The 22,070-nt window shown below is 32.1% G+C and overlaps 2 protein-coding genes across 2 annotated transcripts; both read right to left on the minus strand.

The window, feature by feature from the left end:
• Positions 1 to 4,890: 4,890 nt before the first annotated feature.
• LOC142551039 (uncharacterized) lies at positions 4,891 to 6,690 on the minus strand. The gene is made up of 4 exons (XM_075660086.1): positions 5,889 to 6,690; positions 5,624 to 5,806; positions 5,374 to 5,502; positions 4,891 to 5,124 (listed from the first exon to the last, which is right to left on the minus strand). Exons 1-4 carry the CDS (start codon positions 6,429 to 6,431, stop codon positions 4,975 to 4,977), a joined length of 1,005 nt encoding a protein of 334 aa, XP_075516201.1. The 5' UTR covers positions 6,432 to 6,690; the 3' UTR covers positions 4,891 to 4,974.
• A 1,901-nt stretch (positions 6,691 to 8,591) lies between these two features.
• LOC142552220 (brassinosteroid-responsive RING protein 1-like) lies at positions 8,592 to 11,403 on the minus strand. Its single transcript, XM_075661917.1, has 2 exons — positions 10,808 to 11,403; positions 8,592 to 8,799 (listed from the first exon to the last, which is right to left on the minus strand). Exon 1 carries the CDS (start codon positions 11,329 to 11,331, stop codon positions 10,825 to 10,827), a length of 507 nt encoding a protein of 168 aa, XP_075518032.1. The 5' UTR covers positions 11,332 to 11,403; the 3' UTR covers positions 8,592 to 8,799; positions 10,808 to 10,824.
• Positions 11,404 to 22,070: the final 10,667 nt, after the last annotated feature.

Consider the following 22,070-nt stretch of genomic DNA (forward strand, 5'->3'; position numbering starts at 1 on the left):
TAAAATATTTCCAAACTTTAAGTTTATTTTTAACTCGACAGCACTTGGATGAAAAAAATTGGGTCAAGACATAGATTCCAAATGCGAATACACTTTATTCGTTTTGGGATTATAGTTCCCTTAAAGAATCAAAGCGCACAAAATTTCAATCAATAATTTTGTACGGGAAAGCAACCAAATATTTTCGGAGAGATATAATATTAAAAAAAAACAAATTTATTTTTTTATTACAATTTAAGCTATGAGGGGGATCGAACCGGGGAACCGGCTAATCCGACAAGAGGTGAGACAATTGGGCTACAATGCCGGTCTCAAAAAAAAAATTACGCCCAAAATTATAAACATTTTTTATTTTAACATAGCACGATTCCCCTAAATTACCACGTTATCACATTCATATCGAAAAATATAATTGATGAAAAAGGTAATAAAATACACGGATATCAATTCTTGATATATGTTTTGGTTAGATTAAATGTATTGGGTAGTGAAGTTTATGGGGTTTTCATATGAGTGAATGAAAATTTGGAAAGATGGTGTTGTCCCACATTGGAAAAAAAGTGGTATAAATGAATTTATATTGGGTCGTACTTCATTGTAGTATAACAATGATTGGTCAAGAGGTTCTCTCTCGCGCACGCCGACGTAGTGGTGCAAATTATGGGCCCGATTTGAACTGGAAAAAGGCTGGACTAGTGCTCAAGCATACGAGCGTGACCTGATGCATCGAATGTCGGATCGATCAAGGCGAAAATCTCCTAGCCAGTCTATGTCATCTTTGTTTTTTTTTTTTCGGTTGAGACCTTTCGCATGAACTGGCTGTTGGTGCTTCTTCTGCCCCAACCTTTGATGTTTCGTCTCCCGACATGTATAAATAGGGGATATGTCAAGGCCAGAAACCACACTGAAATCACTGTCTCCTACGTCTCTGCATTCTGCTCATGTCTGCTTGCGACGCTTCTATTCAATAGATGGTGTGCCAAGGCCGGAAACCACACCGAAATCCATTTTCTCCTACGTCTCTGCATTCTGCTCCTGCTTGCTTGTGTCGCTCATGTTCTTCTGCTCCTGCTTCATCCATTGTTAAAGTTCAGGTCCTGTTTTGTTCGTCGGTTTAGTGATTTGTGCAATATCACTGCGGGTCTGCTCGTTGTATCCTACGAAACAGACATCCGTTGAAACCTTGAAGCATATACCGGAGAAGACGAATCTGTTTTAAACAAACTATACATGCTACAGGTCTCGGTTTGGTTTAACTTTTCTTTACACAATAATTATACTGTAAACTCTTTCGGCTACTGCTTTGTCTTCACAAGTTTGTTTCTAAGCTACTGTTATTAGCATTTTCGCTAACCTTTTTTTCTTGCTCATTTATTGTGACATTATGCTATTGTTGCCATTTATAGTTTTCCTACATAATTTATACAATATAAAAATAGATAAAATAAAATGTTAAATAAGAACATTTTATAGGAGCAGTAGTCAAAGTTCAATGTATTTTATTGTATGGTAAGTCAAAAGTTTGATGATTAAGAGACATGCATGATCTCCTGTCTGCTGGGTGTAGTGTTGAATTTTGTAAAGTCATGCACCGTTCGTGCACAATATTTTGCTAGAGTTGTATACATAAGTTTTTGAATATATATAGATATCATAAGATATGTATCTCAACGTAAGAACATTAAAAAAATAAATTAAGAATGAATATTTTCGGATCATACATTAATCACTAAGTCAAAAACTACAACCGACGATAACGATGTAATTCAAGAAACTCTAATCGAAAAAATAAAATAAAATAAAATTTGACATGTAGGGCCTTTTGTTAGGTTTTGGCCAAGAGACAACTTTCCAATGTCTCGCTTCTTCTAAAATACAAGCATATGGAGTAGTAATTTAATAAATTACTGTGCCAATCATTTTATTTAATATTCTGTAGGCTGCTATTATAGAATGTTGAAGAACTTACTACATTGTCTCCATTATATATCATTATAGGAGCTGGTCTGGTCAAAAGTTACTTCTTGGAATATATATCAATGGTAGATTCCGATTGCAAAAGACAAATTCAATCAACATTCTTTATGTTATGCTTGCCATTTTTCTTCTCTTTTTAACATTTAATTCTCTAATAATACGTGTGAAAACATGTACAAATCTAAATATATGAGACAGAATGAGTGTATATTAAGCCAAACATTAAAGTACTCTTTTTGATAATTATATTCATCTTTGATAATTCTCGTAGAATTTTATTCTGAAATTGAATCGGTTCACATATATACCAAAGAGAAAAAGGCGTACGGGTTGCATTAAATTAAAATTAGTGAAAGTATTATGAGATTCTTAATTTCTCACAATCATTTTTTCTCCACTCTTGGAGATTCTATGGGGTTTCGTATTATTTTATACTTGATTAAAATTGAGTGCTCTTTAGTAGGTGTCAATTAATGGAGCTAGAAAAAAGTTTTGCTAGGGTGGTCTCAAAGATCAAAATAATCATAATTTTTGAGGAAAAAGTTTTGGATTTAAGAATTTAGTCAAGAATAATAACAAACGAGTCATTTCATCATCAATGGGCTAAATTATTAACAAAGCATTATGAAGATGCTTTCAGTTTTTACAAGGCTTTTTTATAACAAGAATTTTGCTTTAATTGATAATTACAAACTAATAAGAATCGTAATTGATACCCCATGGATGAGCCCACTATCTCTGGCTCATCCCTAGCCCAAATGGAAGACAGACTCATCAAGAGCCCATGTATTCTCTTATAAATACCAGGTTCGAGTGTAATGTTTTCGTTCACTATATTGTTTTCAGCAGCACCCTTAGCTGCTCTCACTTATAACCTCAGTCTCTGACTTGAGCGTTGGAGGGCTACGCCAGGACACCCTCCTGGTCCCCTTCTAACGGTCTTATTCGTGATTTCAGGCTCATGACAATTTCAAAACCTGCATCTGGACTATTGACACTTGCAGGAATCGGACCCTAAATTTTCGTTGAGTATCAGCAATTAATTAGTACGTTTTGATATACTGTACACCTACCATGCAAACGTACGTGAATATCGATGAGATGTCACTCACATAAATGTGTATAGTAAAAATACAGCATATCAAAACTCAGTAAATGATATGCATATGTATGCCTCTAAAGCAGACAAATATGCAATTAATGAATTTTTCTTATTCATATTAACAATCTAGTTTAACCATACTTATTGTTCATCATTATATATATATATATATATTATTACACGTTTGATCCGTAATTAAAGAGCGTTGAAAAGGGTTTATAAATGGTTAAGTACTACATTTTAATGATGCCCTAACCAGCTAGGTTCTTCTTAGATAGCTAGGTATTGAAAATCTTTGACCAAGATAAATTATAATTCGTGATTCTTGTTCATTTATTTATTTAGTAAATTTGGTTCGAAGATGTCCGTCCAATCATTTGGTTATAATTTATAATTTTAAGGAAAACATAATCATGATTAACAAGTTAATCATTCTATTATATCAGTGCAGCCGCCACTACGTAAAATATTTCTTAAGTTGGTAATGCGTGAGTATCACAATTGGCCTTTGTTTTTTCTTGTCTTAATTCTCTGAAAACGGAAATATTAGAAAGACGAGACAAAAGTTAGTAGGCAAGAGAAGATATTATAGAATAATTTTTATTGGGATCATTTGTTTATTTTTAAATAAAATTCATGTAATTTTAGAAAAATGAAAAGCTGCATTTTTTAGTCATATATTTGTTTTTTTTGTAATTTTGGTCATATAAGATGTTAACTTTAAATCTTATTCAATTCATGTATCTTCCTATTATTGACAATTTCATTGTCATTTTCCATTGAGTGTGTTCTTATGATACCACACATGCATCACTAAATCAGCATCACATTAATGATACATCAACGTCACGTCGAAAAAAATTACTAAAATTGAAAAAAAAAACATAAAGATAGCCGAGTAAAACTGAAATTTAACAACATAGAAACTAAAATTCGAAACTGACAAACATAGCTTCAGAAAATTAGTTGGGGTGATTTATTTTCAAGGAAAATTTAAAAGATTCTGATATATATTTTTATTATGTAAAACAAACATGAAATAGGAAAAAAATAATTTTTATCCTAAAAAAATTTAGAAGGGTAACAAAACATGGCAAAAACTCGTGTGAGACGGTCTCACGGGTCGTATTTTGTGAGATGGATATCTAATTTGGGTCATCCATAAAAAATGTTACTTTTTACTGTGAATATTGGTAGGATTGACCCGTCTCACAGATAAAGATTCGTTAGACCGTCTCACAAGAGACCTACTCACAGAACATTGATGAGTTGTTTTACATAGAGGTGTACAATATTCTCTCAAACTTGGGATAAAATGCAAAACATATTTAAAAATTGAGATTAAAATATTTTTTGTTATTAACTTTATAGTTTTATAGACTCAATTCATCTTGTGTAGATAAAGACTAAAAAAACTTATGCCCATTTTATTTTTCGTTTTGAAAAATATTTCTTCCAAATTTTCTTCTGCAGATTAATAAATTGATTGATTTATTTCAACTAATTTTTCTGATATTAGATTTTAAAAAATGATGATATTATCCGGATCCAATGATCAAATTAATTAAATAATATTTAAATATGTGTTTGGGGATTGAATAATTTCAATCCAAAATCCTTTTGGTATGTAAAGATCCATAATTTCATGACTATCAAATTTCAAAGTTAGCAATATTTAACCTGATCGAACCCAAATTAATCTATATATGTAATGTAACCTAAATTGAGTAATATATGCCAACAAAACAAATGCAAGACTCCTGTCTCATGGAATGGATCGATATTAATTATTAAATTTAAAGAGCTCTTACTACTAAAAATTATTCAAAAATATATATAAAAAAAAATTCCCTTCGAACTTGATCAATATTAAGCCTTCATATGAACCGAACAGATCATCTTGGCATCTGCTCTCTACAACTTGTGATCAATCGGTGATTTTGATTCTCATACTGTGTTTGTAACATTGTTGCACCCAAACCGTCGAAGGACGACGATCCTACTAGTTCGATCCCTTCCTCGTCTTCTCGGTGGAATATGTCGTTCTGCGGTCACATTTCGAACCGTATATATCATGATATCAAAGATGATAAAATTAGTAATATAGTCAAAATTTTATATTTTAAAAATCTGAAGATTTTTTCATTCCATGCAGATGCAGAGGCAAACAAATATTTTTTATTTTATAATTATATATGTGAGATTACGAGCATATTAATGTTAAAAAGAGTGTGACGACAAAGACATTAGACCATTGTATACAATAAAATATGGGTGGGAAAAGAAAATATTACCCAAAAATAATCTTCATCCTCGTATCTGTGAAACATTAATGCTTTCGGAATCTCACCGCATTCATCGTTCCGAGCAAACCTTCCTCGTATCCTCACTCGATTGTCCGCTAATGTTTTCCGGCATGCATACTTTTATATATATATATATATACACACACACACACACACACACACATCTTAATATTATTAATCACGACGTATTTGAATAAAAAAATTAAGCAATATAATATAATTGATTCTCCATTATTACCTTAATTGTTTTATTGAAATTTCTTTGAGTCCTTTTGGCTTTGTACCTATCGATTCTCTCCTTCCTTTCTTCTGCACTGTAGCGTCCTATTTTGAAATTTGCTTCCTCCATTGGTGACTTTTCTGCCGATAATGGACTTGAGCTCAACACATTTGTCTTCGGCAAGTGATTTGTTTTCACATTCTGTCACAAAAATATAATCAGATGAAAAAACATATAGAATTCGATTTATATATATATATATAATTACGAGGCTTATAATTACCTGTAAATCTCCAGTGCTACAAACCCTTCTCATTTGACCGGAGGCGAAGATGCTGCTTTCAGGTGGACTAAGCATTTGAATCTGCAAATTCTGATCAGTCTCCATAACACTGTCGAGTTGAGCTCGAAACAATGAATTCTGGTCATTATTTACGAAAGAATTGCTGCTGTAACTCCTTGGCATGAACTTCACTGCATATTCATCAATATTATGTGGCAGAAAAGCATTTGCATTGAATTTTAATCCACATTCCTCTGTTTTCACACCACCCAAAACAGTGTTCCGGCCCTCATTCCTCAAATGGGTTAGAGATAAATTTTCGAGCTTGAAACTTGGTGGGGAAGATGAGAGCAAAGCAGACGCGATTTCGTTTAGAAGATTTGTTTCATCAACTGGGACTGTATCAGTGGCTTGATATTCATGAATTTCTTGAAAAACTTCTGAGGGGAGATGAAAGTTGGCATCAATGGCGGAGGAATCGGTGAATGGGAAGAATGGATCGGTGAGAATAGAGTTTTCGTATGAAAACATCTCAGAAGACATCGAAAATTCAGGTTTTGAATTGAATCGAATCAAATCAAACTCCAAGAATGGACACCTGGGTACGTAAGAAAACTCTGTTGTAGGACAAACAAAATTTGGAGATGACAGTTGAAATTGATGGTTTGCTCAATCAGATTTCTTGTCAATTTATGAGCAAGCTGACAAGAATCCTATTTTGTATTATCTAAATTTTTTCTTTAAATTTATTTTCCTCAAATAGAAAGAAACACACGTCAGTAAAGAGAGTGCAAAAATGCGAAGATAAGATGTCAGGTCTTCTGCTATAAATTGACAACCAGAATTTCATTTTAGTCCCTCCAAATATTCATTGATTTTTTTAAAGTCCTCACTATTTACAGAAATGGCATTACACACAAGGGACATTAGAATTAAGAATAGACATGATGCGAAGTTCAGATCAAGACACAACTGGACCTGATTTTTCTAAGCAAGTACAATATGCATGCCTTGTTAAAGGGCTAGCGACGCAACGACGACCGAGCCTTGCTACATCTTCATCCAGCATCTGTGCATAGTGCAATCAATCTTTACTAGCATGATATAAAATTTGTTTTTGCTAAAAATTCCTATCTAGTTTGAGACTAGATTTCTTGTAAGACGGTCTCACGAATCTTTATCTGTGAGACGGGTCAATCCTACCGATATTCACAATAAAAAAAGTAATACTCTTAGCTTAAGAAATAATATTTTTTCATGGATGACCTAAATAAGATATCTGTCTCACAAAATACGACCGGTGAGACCGTCTCACACAAGTTTTTATCCTAATTTGACATAACACCACAGCATCTTTATATTCTCCTTTTATTTTAAGATCATAGTCATGGTCAAAATTTTCTGCCTAATTTATTTGAAAGCGAATGATCGTACACTAATTATTTAAGACGAAGTTCTGTATACCATTGATTAAAATATCAACAAAATTTTAAATTAAAAGGTATATCATCGAATATCTGTAAGTTGTAAACTTGTTTCTATCAAAATGGGTAGGCCCGTTCGAACAACAGAGAGTATGAAAATCAGATCTGGGCAATGGTTGTGGATCCAAACAACATTTTTGAATAAAGTTGGCCCGTTACATGATATTATTGGATCTGGGTATTTGGGCTTCAAATTATTATGGCTATTTCATTGGACCTACAATACCATAATTTGTGAGAAACCTCCAAAAAAATAAAAATAACTTCCTACTTTCTCCGCCGGTTCTTTTTAGCCCTGATTAACGGATAGAAAGCAATTCGAACTCGATTCAGTTCAATTCAGAACAAACATAATTGGTTCTGAGTTTAATCGAAATTCAACAACAAGTAGTTAACCGGATTGAGTTACTTCAAAATGATTTGAAACCATTTTAATTTGGTCCGTTTAAATCCAGAACTTTTTCAAAATCCGTTTCATGTCGCTACATTATATATATATATATATGATATCCGGTTTTGGATCGAGCTATACTCTCAATCTGCTGAATCGGGAACATATCCAATAGGAAATCCAGAACCGGTTTAATCCGATCCGGTACATTAACAAGCTATTTATTTCGGAAGAATTAAAAATTAAAGATATTTAAAATTTATTAATGAGTGTGAAATTTGATTATCTACTATAAACAATAAAAAACAGAATTCACTAGAAACATATAAATAAAAAGTAATATTGATTTGGATTTTTTTTACTAGATAATTTTTATTGGATGTATCAAACCATGTAAGGTTTTTTTGGCACATATTATCGATCGAATTACGTGTGCTTGTGGGGGTGGATGATTATCAGAGGAACTATTTTAAAAGAATTTAGTTTATTTGTTTAATTTGCGATAATAAAATAATTTTGGGAATAATTGAAGTGATGGGGAAGTATACGAAAATGATTGAAAATAACATATGGGCATTTAATTTTATGAGGAAATGGAAAATTACTTGTTAAACCTTACTGTTGAATTTTTGCTTTACATTTTGAATTGAAACATTGAATGAAACTAAAATCGAAGGCACGTTTTTACCGAAAAATCGAATCAAAGCGAAAACTAATTTTACCAATAAAATTTTACGTGTAGTATTTATAGAAGGATCGTGTATACCGTATACGTACACACTCTTCCCCCTCCACAATCAAAATCAAAAGAAAGTTTTGCGCGATTGATGACGAAGTATTTTTATTCTTTTATTATTTATTATGTATTCACTATAAATAATATGGAAAAAAAAAGGAATCATTTCCGATGATTCTCTTTCTCTACGGATTTCCTTGTAATATTTACATTCACATACCAATCTTCCTCCATATTGCACTTGCGCATGTGTATATATAGGTAAAAACAAATCGAAAAAAGAAAAGAAACCCTCAAAAACTAGGAATAATTATTAGAGTTAATAATTCAGTTGAAAATTTCAGTTGTATCGTAACTATCTCAAGTTGGTTATGGAAGTTAAAAGACTGTCAGTAGAACAACTCAAACACTGTAAATAGAACTACAACACAGTTGGTTTGAATTATTCATGGCACCTTGATTTACAACCGATCTTTGTCTTTCTTCTTGTACAACTAGAGCAAATACTCGGTTGATTGGCAGGGACGTAGCCAGAAAGTATTTTGATCCTGGGCTGAGATGCATATCATAATCATATCATTGTTGCCCTAAAAAATGAAAAGCAAGCCATTCATCAACGAAATGTATTGCCAAGGATGAATCTCAAGCATTTTTCACTGCGAAGTATGAATCTTAACATTTTACAATACTAAAATTTCAATGCACCGTGGCTTGTACATTTGAATCTTAAATATCAGAAAAATTTAAAACAGATGGATCCATGTGAAACCAGGGAAGAAAAATAAAAGAAAAAATATATCTCAACCAATGCTAAAAAGTCAGACCTCTTTCACGCATAATTAGTAAATATTACTAAGTGAAACACTTAGCACCAAATTAACGCATAAGATTCTCATAAAAGCCATTCTAAATTAACCAGTTCATACTACAACCAAACAATTTTCAGAAAATCCATTCAAACTACGACCAAACAATTTTCTTTTGCACGCACCGCTAAGTAAACCAATTCATACTAAATGAATAATAATGCCTAGGAAATATTTACACAAATTAAAGTTCAATTACCTCAGTTTTTGCGGAAGACGAACAACCAAGATCTCCCTTGTGAATCTCACTCCCCTCCGTATCCATTTGTTGGAGATGAAGATTTTTTGTGCAAAGAGAAGCCCTTGTGAGACGGCTCTGAAATAGGCGGAAAGAAATGGGCTAAAGTGGGTCAAAAAATTTACTACGAAGGCTAAAATTTAATACAAAAAAAAAACCAATACATATTACTATTTTGAGCCAAAATTTTAGCCAGGACCGGAGCCCACCCAACCTTTGGGGTGGCTCCGTCCCTACTGATTGGTGGTAGAGGATCAAGAAGCAAGACTCGACTCCTAATGTGTGTGCAAATGAGTCATTTAGCCCCCCAAGAAAGATCATCGTGTAATCCATTTGAACACATGTTTCAAGATTTTTGACCCCATCGCAACTACATTTTCCGCAGCTACACATGGGTCGAAAATGGTTTAGTTCTTCCCAAATGGCCTTGATTTTGGTGAAATAAACACCAACCGGATCTTGATCTTGTCGAAGAGTGATCAAATTCCTGTGTAGCTGAAAGATTCTAGGCCCATTGCTTTGTTCAAATCGATCCTGAGATCGTTCCAGATATCCTCTGCTGAATTTTCAAAGGGGATGCTCGCTGATATATCTTTAGAGACTGAATTTAATAGCCAAGAGATGACTATATTGTTGTTTCTAACCCATGCACTGAGTAAGTTCACTTCAGAATCTGATGGCTTAGAAATTGATCCAATCAATGAAACCCAGCTTGTTCTTGACAGAAAGAGCAATCCGCATCGCTCTACTCCATGATGCAAAGTTGTCACCCGTGAGTGCTTGAGAAACGAGAACGATCCCTGGATTATCAGAATGGTGCAGAAAATAGGGGCTCGAAGGATCATCAACTGCCAATCGGGATAACGAATGCCATGGAGATGAACTCGTATTCGCCATTGACATGCGATTTTGCGAGCTCTAAATTCTGAAGCATACTCTGAATGAAGATGAATTTAATTCACCAGTGCACTGAACGTAATCCCGCCGCCGATCAACCTAGAGGCGGAAGAAGAGTGCGGAAGGAGCTCTGATACCATATTGCGGAGAAGATGATGAAAAATGAATTGTTATTTTTCAATTCAAACCAACTGTGTTGTAGTTCTATTTACAGGTGTTTGAGTTGTTCTACCCAGCAGTCTTTTAACTTCCATAACCAACTTGACATAGTTACAATACAACTGAATTGTTCAACTGAATTATTAACTCTAATAATAATTTCAGCTACAAGCCGGTGGTAATGGGAGAATTGTCGCAGTAGAAATCAGAAATGCCAGAAGCCAACCACAGCCTCTCGTTGAAAGCCTCCTGCATGTCCTCCGGAATAAACTGCGTGCGGCACAGGGGACACGTCTTCTGGTCGTGGTCCATCCAACGGTCCACGCAGCTCCGGTGGAATATGTGCCTGCAGTTCGTCAACCGTCGGATCTCATCTTCCCCGTTTAATTCATACAGGCAAACCGCGCAGTTCTCCGGTGGGTCCATCTCCGCCAAATCGGAGAACATCACCACCGGTAGCAGCTCCCGAATCAGCACCGCAGAAACTGACTTGGGCTCCGACCCGGATTCCTCCCTGGCGGAAACCGACAGCGTTTCGGGCTCCAGGAAATCCCCGAGCCCAAAGAAGGAGAATGCGGCATGCAAAGCTTTCCGGATGAATCCCAGAAGCGTCAATACGTAGACCAGTAAGTTGGGGAAAAATAACTCAGTATATCCCACAGGAAACCCCATTTACAAACTCAAAATATCACCTGAATGAAGGTGTTTTCGAGCTTACTAACTGGCTGGAGCCAGGAGGAGAGGAAAAATTATATAGGGAGGTAGGGTTATGCGAAATGACGAAAATGGATCTGCTGAAAATAGTAAATGACAATCAAAGGGACGTGAGAGTGCGGGCGGGTGTATCAGCTGTCCCCTTCGTAGGGGTGCCATTTGTCAGAACTTGTCGTACTATTTGCATACGTGTGGTCGATTAGCACGTGTGGGATTATTGCAAGTTAATTACATTAATACTCGATCACATTTAATAAATTGTTGAAATAATGCAGAAAATACGATCCTATGATATTATATTCATTTCCACCGTATCATTCTTGTTTCTTAACGAAGAACATAATTTTTATATTTTATACAAAAAAAAATTCATAATCAAATATAATATTCTATGTATGTTGAAAATGACTAGCATGCAACAGGAGTCGGTGCCAAACATACAAATTAGCCTTAAATAAACCTATGCCAAAAATACTTGTACATATAACGCCGCATGAATCCATCACACCAAATTTACAACCACCGATTTAATTTGGTCACTCTTTTCAGAGTAGTAAATGATATTAATACATCTGTGAATTGGATGACACATTCAATATAATGTGATAAATTTATTTTAATGTGCATTTCATTAGTCCTTGTTTTGGTGTGGGAAATGAATGTGGAGCTACTAGCTACGACGACTTGAGTGAGTGTGTATCGATAGAGAAAAGTCTTTCAGGGTCAGGTAAATGTCACCAGGCATCAGATTAAGGTGGGCCTCTTTGTGCTCCACTCATCAATCCCTTTTGATTTGAAACCCACTACACCATACCAAATTTAATGAGCCCATACACACACATATATATATACAAATGTGAGTATCGTTGAGCTGGTATCTACTTATTGGATGGATGTACAAATTTGATATGTTTCATCATATTTAATAGACAGACGTCATTCCATCGATACTTATATAGATATACAACGAATATGCAACATATCAAAAGTATAAAATCGTATGTACGTAGAAATTTGTATAATAAACCAGCTAGTCATTATATATATGTGTTTTTTTTTTTTATAAATAATGATAGATGTGATGATCAATCAGTGACCCCAACCGTCACATTCAGGCCAATCTTAATTATGTCTTGATAGGCCAAAGGCACCATGTGCCACGAATATTTATTAAAGTTGGGGATGCATAGAATGTAGATCGATCAAGCATCATATAAATGAGATTAAGGCCTTTGGTCCAACGGTAATCTCGTTGTAAATACAGTGGAGACGATCGAGCCCCACTCCCCACCCCTAGAGTTTTTTTTTTTTTTTAATAAAAAAAAACATCGTATTTATAAATATTTTAAATAATATTTCTTACGTAGGAGTTTAGTTTTTGTAGCATAAAAACAATATTTTACAAGTGGGATTTGATGCGAATGGATGCTTTCTCTAAATTCTTCAATATCTGAAAGGTGTGTATCTACAATAGAATTTTCTTTTGTGACCTCGATTTTATTTTTCTCGATCGATCGGCCCTTCGAACGAGGCTAAATTCATGTTATGGAAGAAAATTTAAACACGCCTCACACAAATTACATGAACTACTTAACTCGTTATACGTAAATAAAACATAATTTTATTATAAAAATTTATCACTGTTAATATTGACAATTCAAAATTTTACGAGTGAGAGAAGCTAATGCATCTACTATAGACAAAAAATGGTGTTTTTTCAATTTACATTATATATAATATATAAAAAAAATCAATGATCGACACACGTCGCATGTTCAAATTAACTGTTATACACGGCGAGAAAATGAGAATTTGATTGATCAATTGAAAATTATAAATTCTATTTGCTGATCCCAGTTTTAGATTTTAGGTCAATTGACATGTTTAAATGTGTGAGTTTAGTTTTGTATAATGAAGTTGGGGACCAAATTCAATTACTAAACGAGCTCTAGTTTTTATTTGATAGTATAGATAACAAGAATGTTATTATATATATATATATATATATATATATTGACTGGCATGCACTCTCCTCCATTGCTCTAAATTAATTTGTTCCTTCCATTTATTGTCTCTGTTTCCAAATTTGTGTGTGTTTATTAATGCAGCACATGTGGTCTTCATCTCTTCGATAATAATGCCAGGATACTGTTGGTTTTTTCAATATTTTAATCCTTCCTATTGTTTAGTTTCGAGGATACTTGAAACATAAATCAGATACTTTTCAAATGTCTTTTTAAAACACTTTATTACATATATATACATATATATACATATATATATATATTTGTGATATAATATAATTGTTTATTGGAAATGTGTTCTACTAGTGGTTCTTGAAGATATAGCTGTGGGCTAAACCTATCAGATTGGCCTACCTCGTTATCTAAAATAAGTGAGATATGTTGAAAATGTCTCGATCAGACAGAACTACTACGACAATTACCACGATTTGGATTGTATCTATCATCACTAATAAATATATTTATTACTACAACCAACGTAAATTTAAATGAAAGAGATTTACTTAAAGAATGTTAATTTTATCTAGGGTTTAGCAAATAAAAACAAGGGCCTAAGTGATGTGAAATCCATGGGATTAAATGAAAGATAACGATTTTAGGAGAGACATCGTAAATCAGATTGTGGGGCATTAAACCATGTGGGATGTTGGTTTTCAAATATAATATTTAATCATGTTGTATACCTAACCAAGACTACAACCTTAAAATTAAACGCTATTTACATATACATTTTTTTTGCTTAAACACTCCACGTGTGTTAAAAACATACTTAAATATAAAGTTGCGTGTGCGTGTGTCTATATATATGGCAAAAACTTGTGTAAAACGGTCTCAGGGGTCGTATTTTGTGAGACGGATCTCTTATTTGGGTCATCCATGAAAAAAATATTACTTTTTAGGCTAAAAATATTTCTTTTTAAGCTAAGAATATTACTTTTTATTGTGAATATCGATAAGGTTGACCCGTTTCGCAGATAAAAATTCGTGAGACCGTCTCAGTAGAGACTTACTATATATATATATATATATATATGAGAAAAACTTGATATGTTGCACATCAATTGTGAATACATATGTGAATACCGATAAGATTAAATATATCTATTAGATATGATAAAAATATATACCGAAACAAAATTTTGTTGATCAGAGATGGCTACGGTCGAAAATTATTTACAAAATATAGATATAATTAAGCAATGCTGTCTACTTTCGATCATATTTTGGCTGTGTGATTTTTTATGTCATTTCTTCTTATTTTCTTCTCGTTATTGATATATATTTTTGAGCGTGATTGATGATTTTTGCCTCAACGCGGTGACATGGTGTACTGAAAGGGCTTCTCTTGTTGGGCCGTAAATGAATGCTTGATAGTTATCCAATCCATTTTTCACCTATATATTGTTTGAGCTCCTTCCATTACTACGGGCCAAATTGCAATACATAAATATACGGAGGATCAACCCACAATAATATATAATTACAATTTATTAAAGTTAAACTCTATTTACTACCTAATTTTGGTACGTGGCGAAATTTTTTTCTCTAATCATGAAATTATATATACACACTTTTCATCACGTTTAATTTTGTCTTATATTATTTTAATTTCAAAAATTAATAACTTTCATTTTAAAAAATACTTCCTTTTCTAATTTTTCTACGATCCCACGTGTTTTAGTTGTTACGTTACTGTTATTATTTTGTGGATGAATGGGTTCAAGTAACAACCCTAAAAGATTAACAAATAAAAACTTCACTAAATAATAAATCAAACTAGAAAAGAGAAGTTTTACCCAAATGATTAAATTTAATGATATAAAGACAAAAGACGTGTCGATTATTCAGAGGTTGCGTGCATGTTAGATAAAATAATTTCAATTAAAAAAAACATAATCTATGACAAAATTTGCATGGAAATCGGACAACAATCGTGCGACACTTTCAACTTTGTTATCCAAAAAACATTACTAAATTTTAGGCTTGCTTTTTTATGGTATTTGATTTCGAGTAAAGTCAGAATAATTAATTATTATCTATATAATACTCTAAGATTCACAAGTGATTTTGAGAAGGTAAAAACTTGTGTGAGACGGTCAAACAGGTCGTATTTTGTGAAACAGATATATTTTTTGGGTTATCCATGAAAAAATATTACTTTTTATTTTGAATATAGGTAGGATTGACCCGTCTTACAGATAAAGATTCGTGAGACTATCTCATAAAAACCTACTCACATAAATGTTATGTTATCGTGATTCTCATGACTTTCAAGCAAGTGTGACAAAGTATATATAATGTTTGAGTTGTTGTACGTTCATTATAGAATTAGATCCAGTTGTACTATATTTTCAACTAAAATTTTCGATAAGTTGACAATATAAATACAGTTTTGATATGTTGTTCATCAATCGTGAACATGTGATTAAACATATCAAATCTAAATAGAAACATTGTCCCCTTACCATCATAAAATGTGAAAACGAAAACAAAGTCAGACGGTTGTTTGTTTTAATCCCAAATAATATATGATTAAGTAATCCCTCAAATATTAAATGGAATAATTCTAAATTGCTAACTTCCAAAACTCAACATTAGAAAATGAGCTAATGTTTATGTTTTGTCCGTTATAGAAATAATTTTTCTCGCAATCATCCAATAGAAAACCTTCGAAATGTTTCAAAGAAACTGCTAGCTCCTAGTTACCCAACAAGATAGATGATCATTTCTTTTATTTAATTAAATTCTGCTTGATCTTAATTGGTTTAATTACTTATTGGGATCCGGAAATAAATTTGGTCTAGGATATGCAGATACATGACATAACAAATTATCCAATTAGGGATGGATACGGTTGCCAAGTAAACCCTAATTCTCTCTTCTTCTTCTTCTTCTTCTTCTTCTTCTCTTAAAAAAATAAGAAAAAAGAATTTAATTCGATGTAATTTGAGTTGAAAACATATAATTCTGATTTAAATCGTGTCTTACAAAATAGAATATCAGTGGGAATCAAAATCGGGGGAATAATATATGGACCGGTTGTACATGTAATTTGTTCTATTCATATTCACAATTAATGCGGATAATTTGCTAATGTCGCTCTCAAAAATCTAAAATCCCTCAAGATTGGATTGACGGATAAGATTCAATATTGTAATTAAAGTGTAAATGATGATGCCATGGATGACAATTATTATGCGTCTTGTTCTGAATAACAAGTCACGCGAATTTAATTCGATGTATTTTTTAAAGTCAAGTTTTATGTTAATTTGCATGATTTTATTTGGATGTGGACGAGATTTTTATATGGAGTTTCTAAGTATATGATATAAGTTGTATTTGGATAAAATGATTTAATTCGGAATAAAATATTTGATTTGAGGATTGGGTTGAAAAATGGATTTCAAAATTCAATCAAATGACACTAATATTGAATTTAAAAAAAGTCCATGCAGATACTATAATAAATTTGAAGGAATTTCAAGTTGGCCTTATTGGTGAAACATTACCCTCCCCTGTTTTTTTAAACAAAAAAAAATTTAAGGAGGAGACTTTAATGAAAAGAATGGTTCATGTATATAATTAGTCTGTTTGGTCTCTTGTTAGACGGTTTCACTGATCTTTATTCATGAGACATGTCAAATATGGTCATATTTATAATAAAATTTTAATTTTTTTTGTAAGTGACTCAAATAGAATATATGTCTCACAAAATTGACTTATAAGACCATCTCACATGAGTTTTTGTGTTAGGTCCAACTAATTATTTGTGGCTAAGACGACTCCTGCAAAACAGACGCGACAAAAAAGAAAGAAAAGACTTTATGGTCTTTAAACTATTTATTCAAATGATAAGATTTCCAAGAAATTAATGTATGTTATGATTGAAAATTTAGAGATAGAAAGGTCAAAAACCTGGAAATGAGAGTCCATATATGGGATTAAAGTCACAAAACATGACGCATTTCCGAACAAATTGTGACTTTTATAATCGTAAAATAGTAGTAACGGCACATTTTTAAAAAATAATAATAACAAACAAACCTAGTCCTGGGTCAGAGGGAGAAACCTTTTTTATCTTCTTTTTTCTTACCAAATAAAATTATTAATTAAAAATTAAAAGCCTCCAAGGGAAGCCGATGAGTGGAGTAATAAAAAGTAAAGACATTGAAAATTATAGTTTTTTTTAATAAAAAAACGAAAAACTACCACAAATGTAAATGAACCAAACCGTTTGCGAGCTATTCGAAGCTCGGTTCGATACAAAGCTCGTTTGAGTTCGTTTGTTAATCATATCAAGTCAAGCTCAAGCTCGATTTTGAGCTCGAAAAATTAATCAAACCAAGCTCAAGCCTAAAGATATTCGGCTCTGAGCTCGCAAACATGTTTGATAATAGGCTCGCGAGCTCGAGCTCGACTCGTTTAGGTGGCTCGTAAGCTTGAGTTTGACTCATTTGTTGAGTTGACAAATAAAAATATTAGTACTAATGTCAATGGAAGGAATTGAACACAAGACACATAAAAATATTAGTACTAATTTTATTATGAACTTTGAATGATACTTGACTAGTTGTTATTGGAGATGATTTTGTAATTCCTGATTTTAATGGATTCTTTGACGTCTTCCCTACTTTCTCATCAGACTTAGTTGAAGTATTAAAGGGGTGAAATTATTTCATTGTTATCTATATGGTGATATCAGTGTATGATGAATATTCTAGATGTATTATTTTGGAATGTTCAATAATATATTGATTTAAGTTTTTTAGCTCTTTTTGTGTCGTTTTGGTTATTTATGAATGAATTTATATTTTTATGTCTGATTTAAAATTAGTTTATAGATATATTTAATTTTTAACAAGCTCGAATCAAGCTCAAACTCGAGCTCATTTTTATGCTTTACGAGCTCGAAAACGAGCCGAGCTCAAGCCAGGCTTGTTAAACATGCTAAACGAGCTATTAATGAATCAAGCTCGAGCCTGACTTGATTAACATGCTAAACGAGCTTTTAACGAGCCGAGCTCGAGCTTTTCCCGAGCTTGGTAATTTCAAGACAAACCAAGCTCGCTCGAGCTCGAGCCTCAAACAATCTTAAACGAACCAAGCTCAAACCTGATACTGTTTGGTTTGGATCGTTTACATCCCTACACAAAACCAATTTTTAAAAAATTTATTATCCCAAAGCCCTTGAAATAAAAGTTTTACCTAAAAAATCCACTCGAATTTATACTTACAGGAGAGAGCCTATTAAGTCAATAAGCAATGCCTAAGTTTGTGTAGCGTTGAAGCATTTTAAAAAAAAACTGCAATCAATGATATCTTAATTTCTTTTATTCATCCAAGTTAAGTGTTTAAATAAAAATTTAAATATTTTCACAATCTCTATTATTTTAATATATTCAGACATGCTTTGTCAAAGTTAAAGCAATTTTCAACGTATGAAAAAGGATGAGACAAGATAAGAATAATGAATTTATAAAAAAATAATGAAATAAAATAATAACCCGGCCTACATCTTAAACAAAAAAAATTAAATTACACTATTTAAACCAAAACAAATAACATGTCAAAATTATTGGTATCCTGCAAAATCAAAATTATAATTCAATCTTGATTGATGTTGGAAAAATCAATTTCTCTCGAACCTGAGTTCAAACTCAAACTTTTACGTTTTTTAAATTGTCTCTTGTGAGATGGTGTCACGTTATTTATCTATATCCGTGATATGAATCGACTCGATCCATATCTGTAGTGAAAACTAATATTTTTTCACATAAAAATTAAAAATTTTTCCATTATTCGGATCGGATCAGGGATCCGTATCATAAAATTGATACATAAAACAGTCTCACATGAGTTTTTGAAAGTAGCTAGGACAAGCTATTTATGAACATGAATACGTAATTAATGTAGTCCAAATCTAGACTTCCAAATATAGACCGTTCACATGCTGTATGTAGCCCAAAATTGATCACATTTGATCTTACGTAATTAGAAATCATTGGAATTCAATATTCGATTCCCATTGGTCCAGTTTATCTTTATTACTCTTACAAAAAAAAGCTGAGTTAATTACCATTTGTTCGAGGATCATTTATATATTATTATTATTGTTTCGGGAATTTAATTTTTGTGCGTAGGCTTGTAGAACCACTTTTTATTTGAATAAATAAATAAATAAATAAATAAAGGACCACTCACCACTCTATGGTATATTTAAAGGCAGTCTAGGCAACCAAACTGGCTGCACATATGCGAGTTTCGATTAATGGCTCAAATTGCAACTTTTTATTTGACTATTCACGCTTTATTTTTCTTTATATTTTCGTCCTCTAAAAAACTTGATCTTTATTAGTTCCATTTTAAATTAATTTATTATTACATAAATCATATAATTAATATATCGTCACCCTCCCATTTAAATAAGACTAAAACATGATTTAAAAAATGTAATTTAATCGAAAAATTTCCCAAAGCAATAAGTTATTGGAGAAGCTCAAAGTTCGGAAGTAAACTTGATAATGTAGCTTAACTAATTAAAATTATAGTTTAAATTATCTCTCGAAGACTTTATCAATCGAACAAGTAGTTAGTGATACATGCACGTACAATATCTATTTATTGTCTTCACGTGGACAATTTAATTTGATTAAAAGTTCAAATAATTAGTTAAATAACGTATTAATGGAACTTTAACTTTATTACAAGGTTTTGGAAGTTTGATGCACAAATAACTCTGTATCCGATACGATTAAAAGTGATAAATAAAAGGAGTCAAATTTTATATTATAAATCGTTGAAATTAAAAAAAAAAAACCATGGAATTAAAAATTCAAGTTCTCCTTAATTGGGAGGTTAAAATGAACATTTCCTAAGTTTTTTTTAAGAAATATTTTTGTGCACAAAGGGAGTATTTCATGAAAATCTGATCTATGTAATTGAACAATATTTCATTTCAATATTTATAAAATTTTGAAGAAATTAAACTTAAAATTTTACGAATATCTCTCTCTTTTCATTTGAATTTTTTTTATATTCCTAAATCTAGGGATTGGAGAGTCTCGAAGTCAAGCCGTTACATGGAGAATCCCGGGTGAAACCAGTGGAGCTAGCTCTAGCTTCTGTTTGATAATAATTAATAACGACTCCTCGTTATTATACCCTTTCAAAAAAATTATTTCTCATATTTTAATTTTTTTAGTTTATGTATAATTATTTTTATTTTGTTAAAAATATTATTTTAGTAGTATTATAGCTTATTTTGAATTTTTTTCTCCTAAAAAATATAAAAATAATTATTTGATTTGTGTATATTGTTTAAATTTTAAACCCTGATGAATAGATTTTTTTATTATTTAAATACACATTTAAGATCCTTAGAAACAAAATATATTATTTATCATATTAAATATAATTTATATGATATAACAGTACCGATTATTATATTTTTAGATCAATTCCATCACTAATCTAATTATGAAAATATCGAGCTGGAGGACCACCTGTCCTTTACAAAACAAAAATTTTCAAAGTTGTATATACACAAACTAAACTTCTAATTAAAGAGGTCCACCACGATTCTCTCTATAGCCCCCAACACACACACCCCCCCCCCCCCCCCCCCCAACCAGCCGGGAGAGATTGTCATATATATATATATATATATATATATATATATATATATATATATATATATATATGACAATCTCTATATATATATGTTTTCTTAGACTGTCAAAATATTTGTATATACATGTCACGTAAATACATTTATATATATAGGCAATAATCATTTCTATTTAAATGTAGCGCCAACACCAAACCACATGTAGGACCGAGCGCTTGCCGCTTTACCAAAAGTTATAGCTAGTGGTAATGATGTAACTCAAATCTTTTAAACCGCACAGCAGCTCAAGCACCACGGTTCAATCGCTCTACTAAGTAAGGACAATTATTGCACCAACACCCTAATTGTAAGATAATTATTGGATTTTAAATGTTGAGCATGCATAATTTGAAGGCGCAGGCTTGCCTTGGACCTTAATTAATTTATGGTCTGAAACAAAATCACCTTACAATCTATCATATATATTCTCAGAGTTTTTGTTTATGGATGGACTATAAATATTATATGCTAATTATTAATATATCACCCATAGATTAATTAAAATCACTTAATAATTGATATGTCGAAATGCTTTAGTGTGGAAAAAATATAGTCGAGTCTCGAACCGATTTACAATAAACCGGTCTTAAAACCCGATTTTGGATCTTACTTTTTAGTTTTATAATTTTGAAAAATCCAATCACAATATAATCTAATTAATCCATAAAAAATTCGAATGACTGGGTTAAAAATGAAGATTATATATAATTTTTGTCAAATCAGAACAAAAAAAATCATAGAAAAAAATGAAGAAATAAAAAGAGAGAAAATAAATGGTCCCAATTAAGAGGATGAGAAAACCGAAAAGAAAAAGAGAGAAAAGATTGCTGGGAGGCTTTAATAGAATGGTGTTAATTAGAATTAGTTGGGGTACAAGGACCACTCGTCCATCATGCCCCTCACAGGCCCTATTACAAGGAACATTTTTGCACAACACGATATTGGCATCTAATTCCCATTATTTTTTATTTTTATTTTTATTTATCTCCTCCCTTCTTACTGTTGTA

This window comes from Primulina tabacum, chromosome 7, assembly GCF_025594145.1.
Source record: "Primulina tabacum isolate GXHZ01 chromosome 7, ASM2559414v2, whole genome shotgun sequence".
Lineage (NCBI taxonomy): Eukaryota > Viridiplantae > Streptophyta > Magnoliopsida > Lamiales > Gesneriaceae > Primulina > Primulina tabacum.

What these genes read in the sequence shown, in the direction of transcription:
- LOC142551039 (XM_075660086.1), bottom strand. Translation starts at nt 6,431, where the DNA reads ATGTCTTCTGAGATGTTTTCATACGAAAACTCTATTCTCACCGATCCA. An exon ending in GTAGCACTGGAGATTTACAG is followed by an intron (nt 5,807 to 5,888) that starts GTAATTATAAGC and finishes TTTTTGTGACAG; the next exon opens with AATGTGAAAACAAATCACTT. An exon ending in AGGATGAAGATTATTTTTGG is followed by an intron (nt 5,125 to 5,373) that starts GTAATATTTTCT and finishes ATGTGACCGCAG; the next exon opens with AACGACATATTCCACCGAGA.
- LOC142552220 (XM_075661917.1), bottom strand. Translation starts at nt 11,331, where the DNA reads ATGGGGTTTCCTGTGGGATATACTGAGTTATTTTTCCCCAACTTACTG.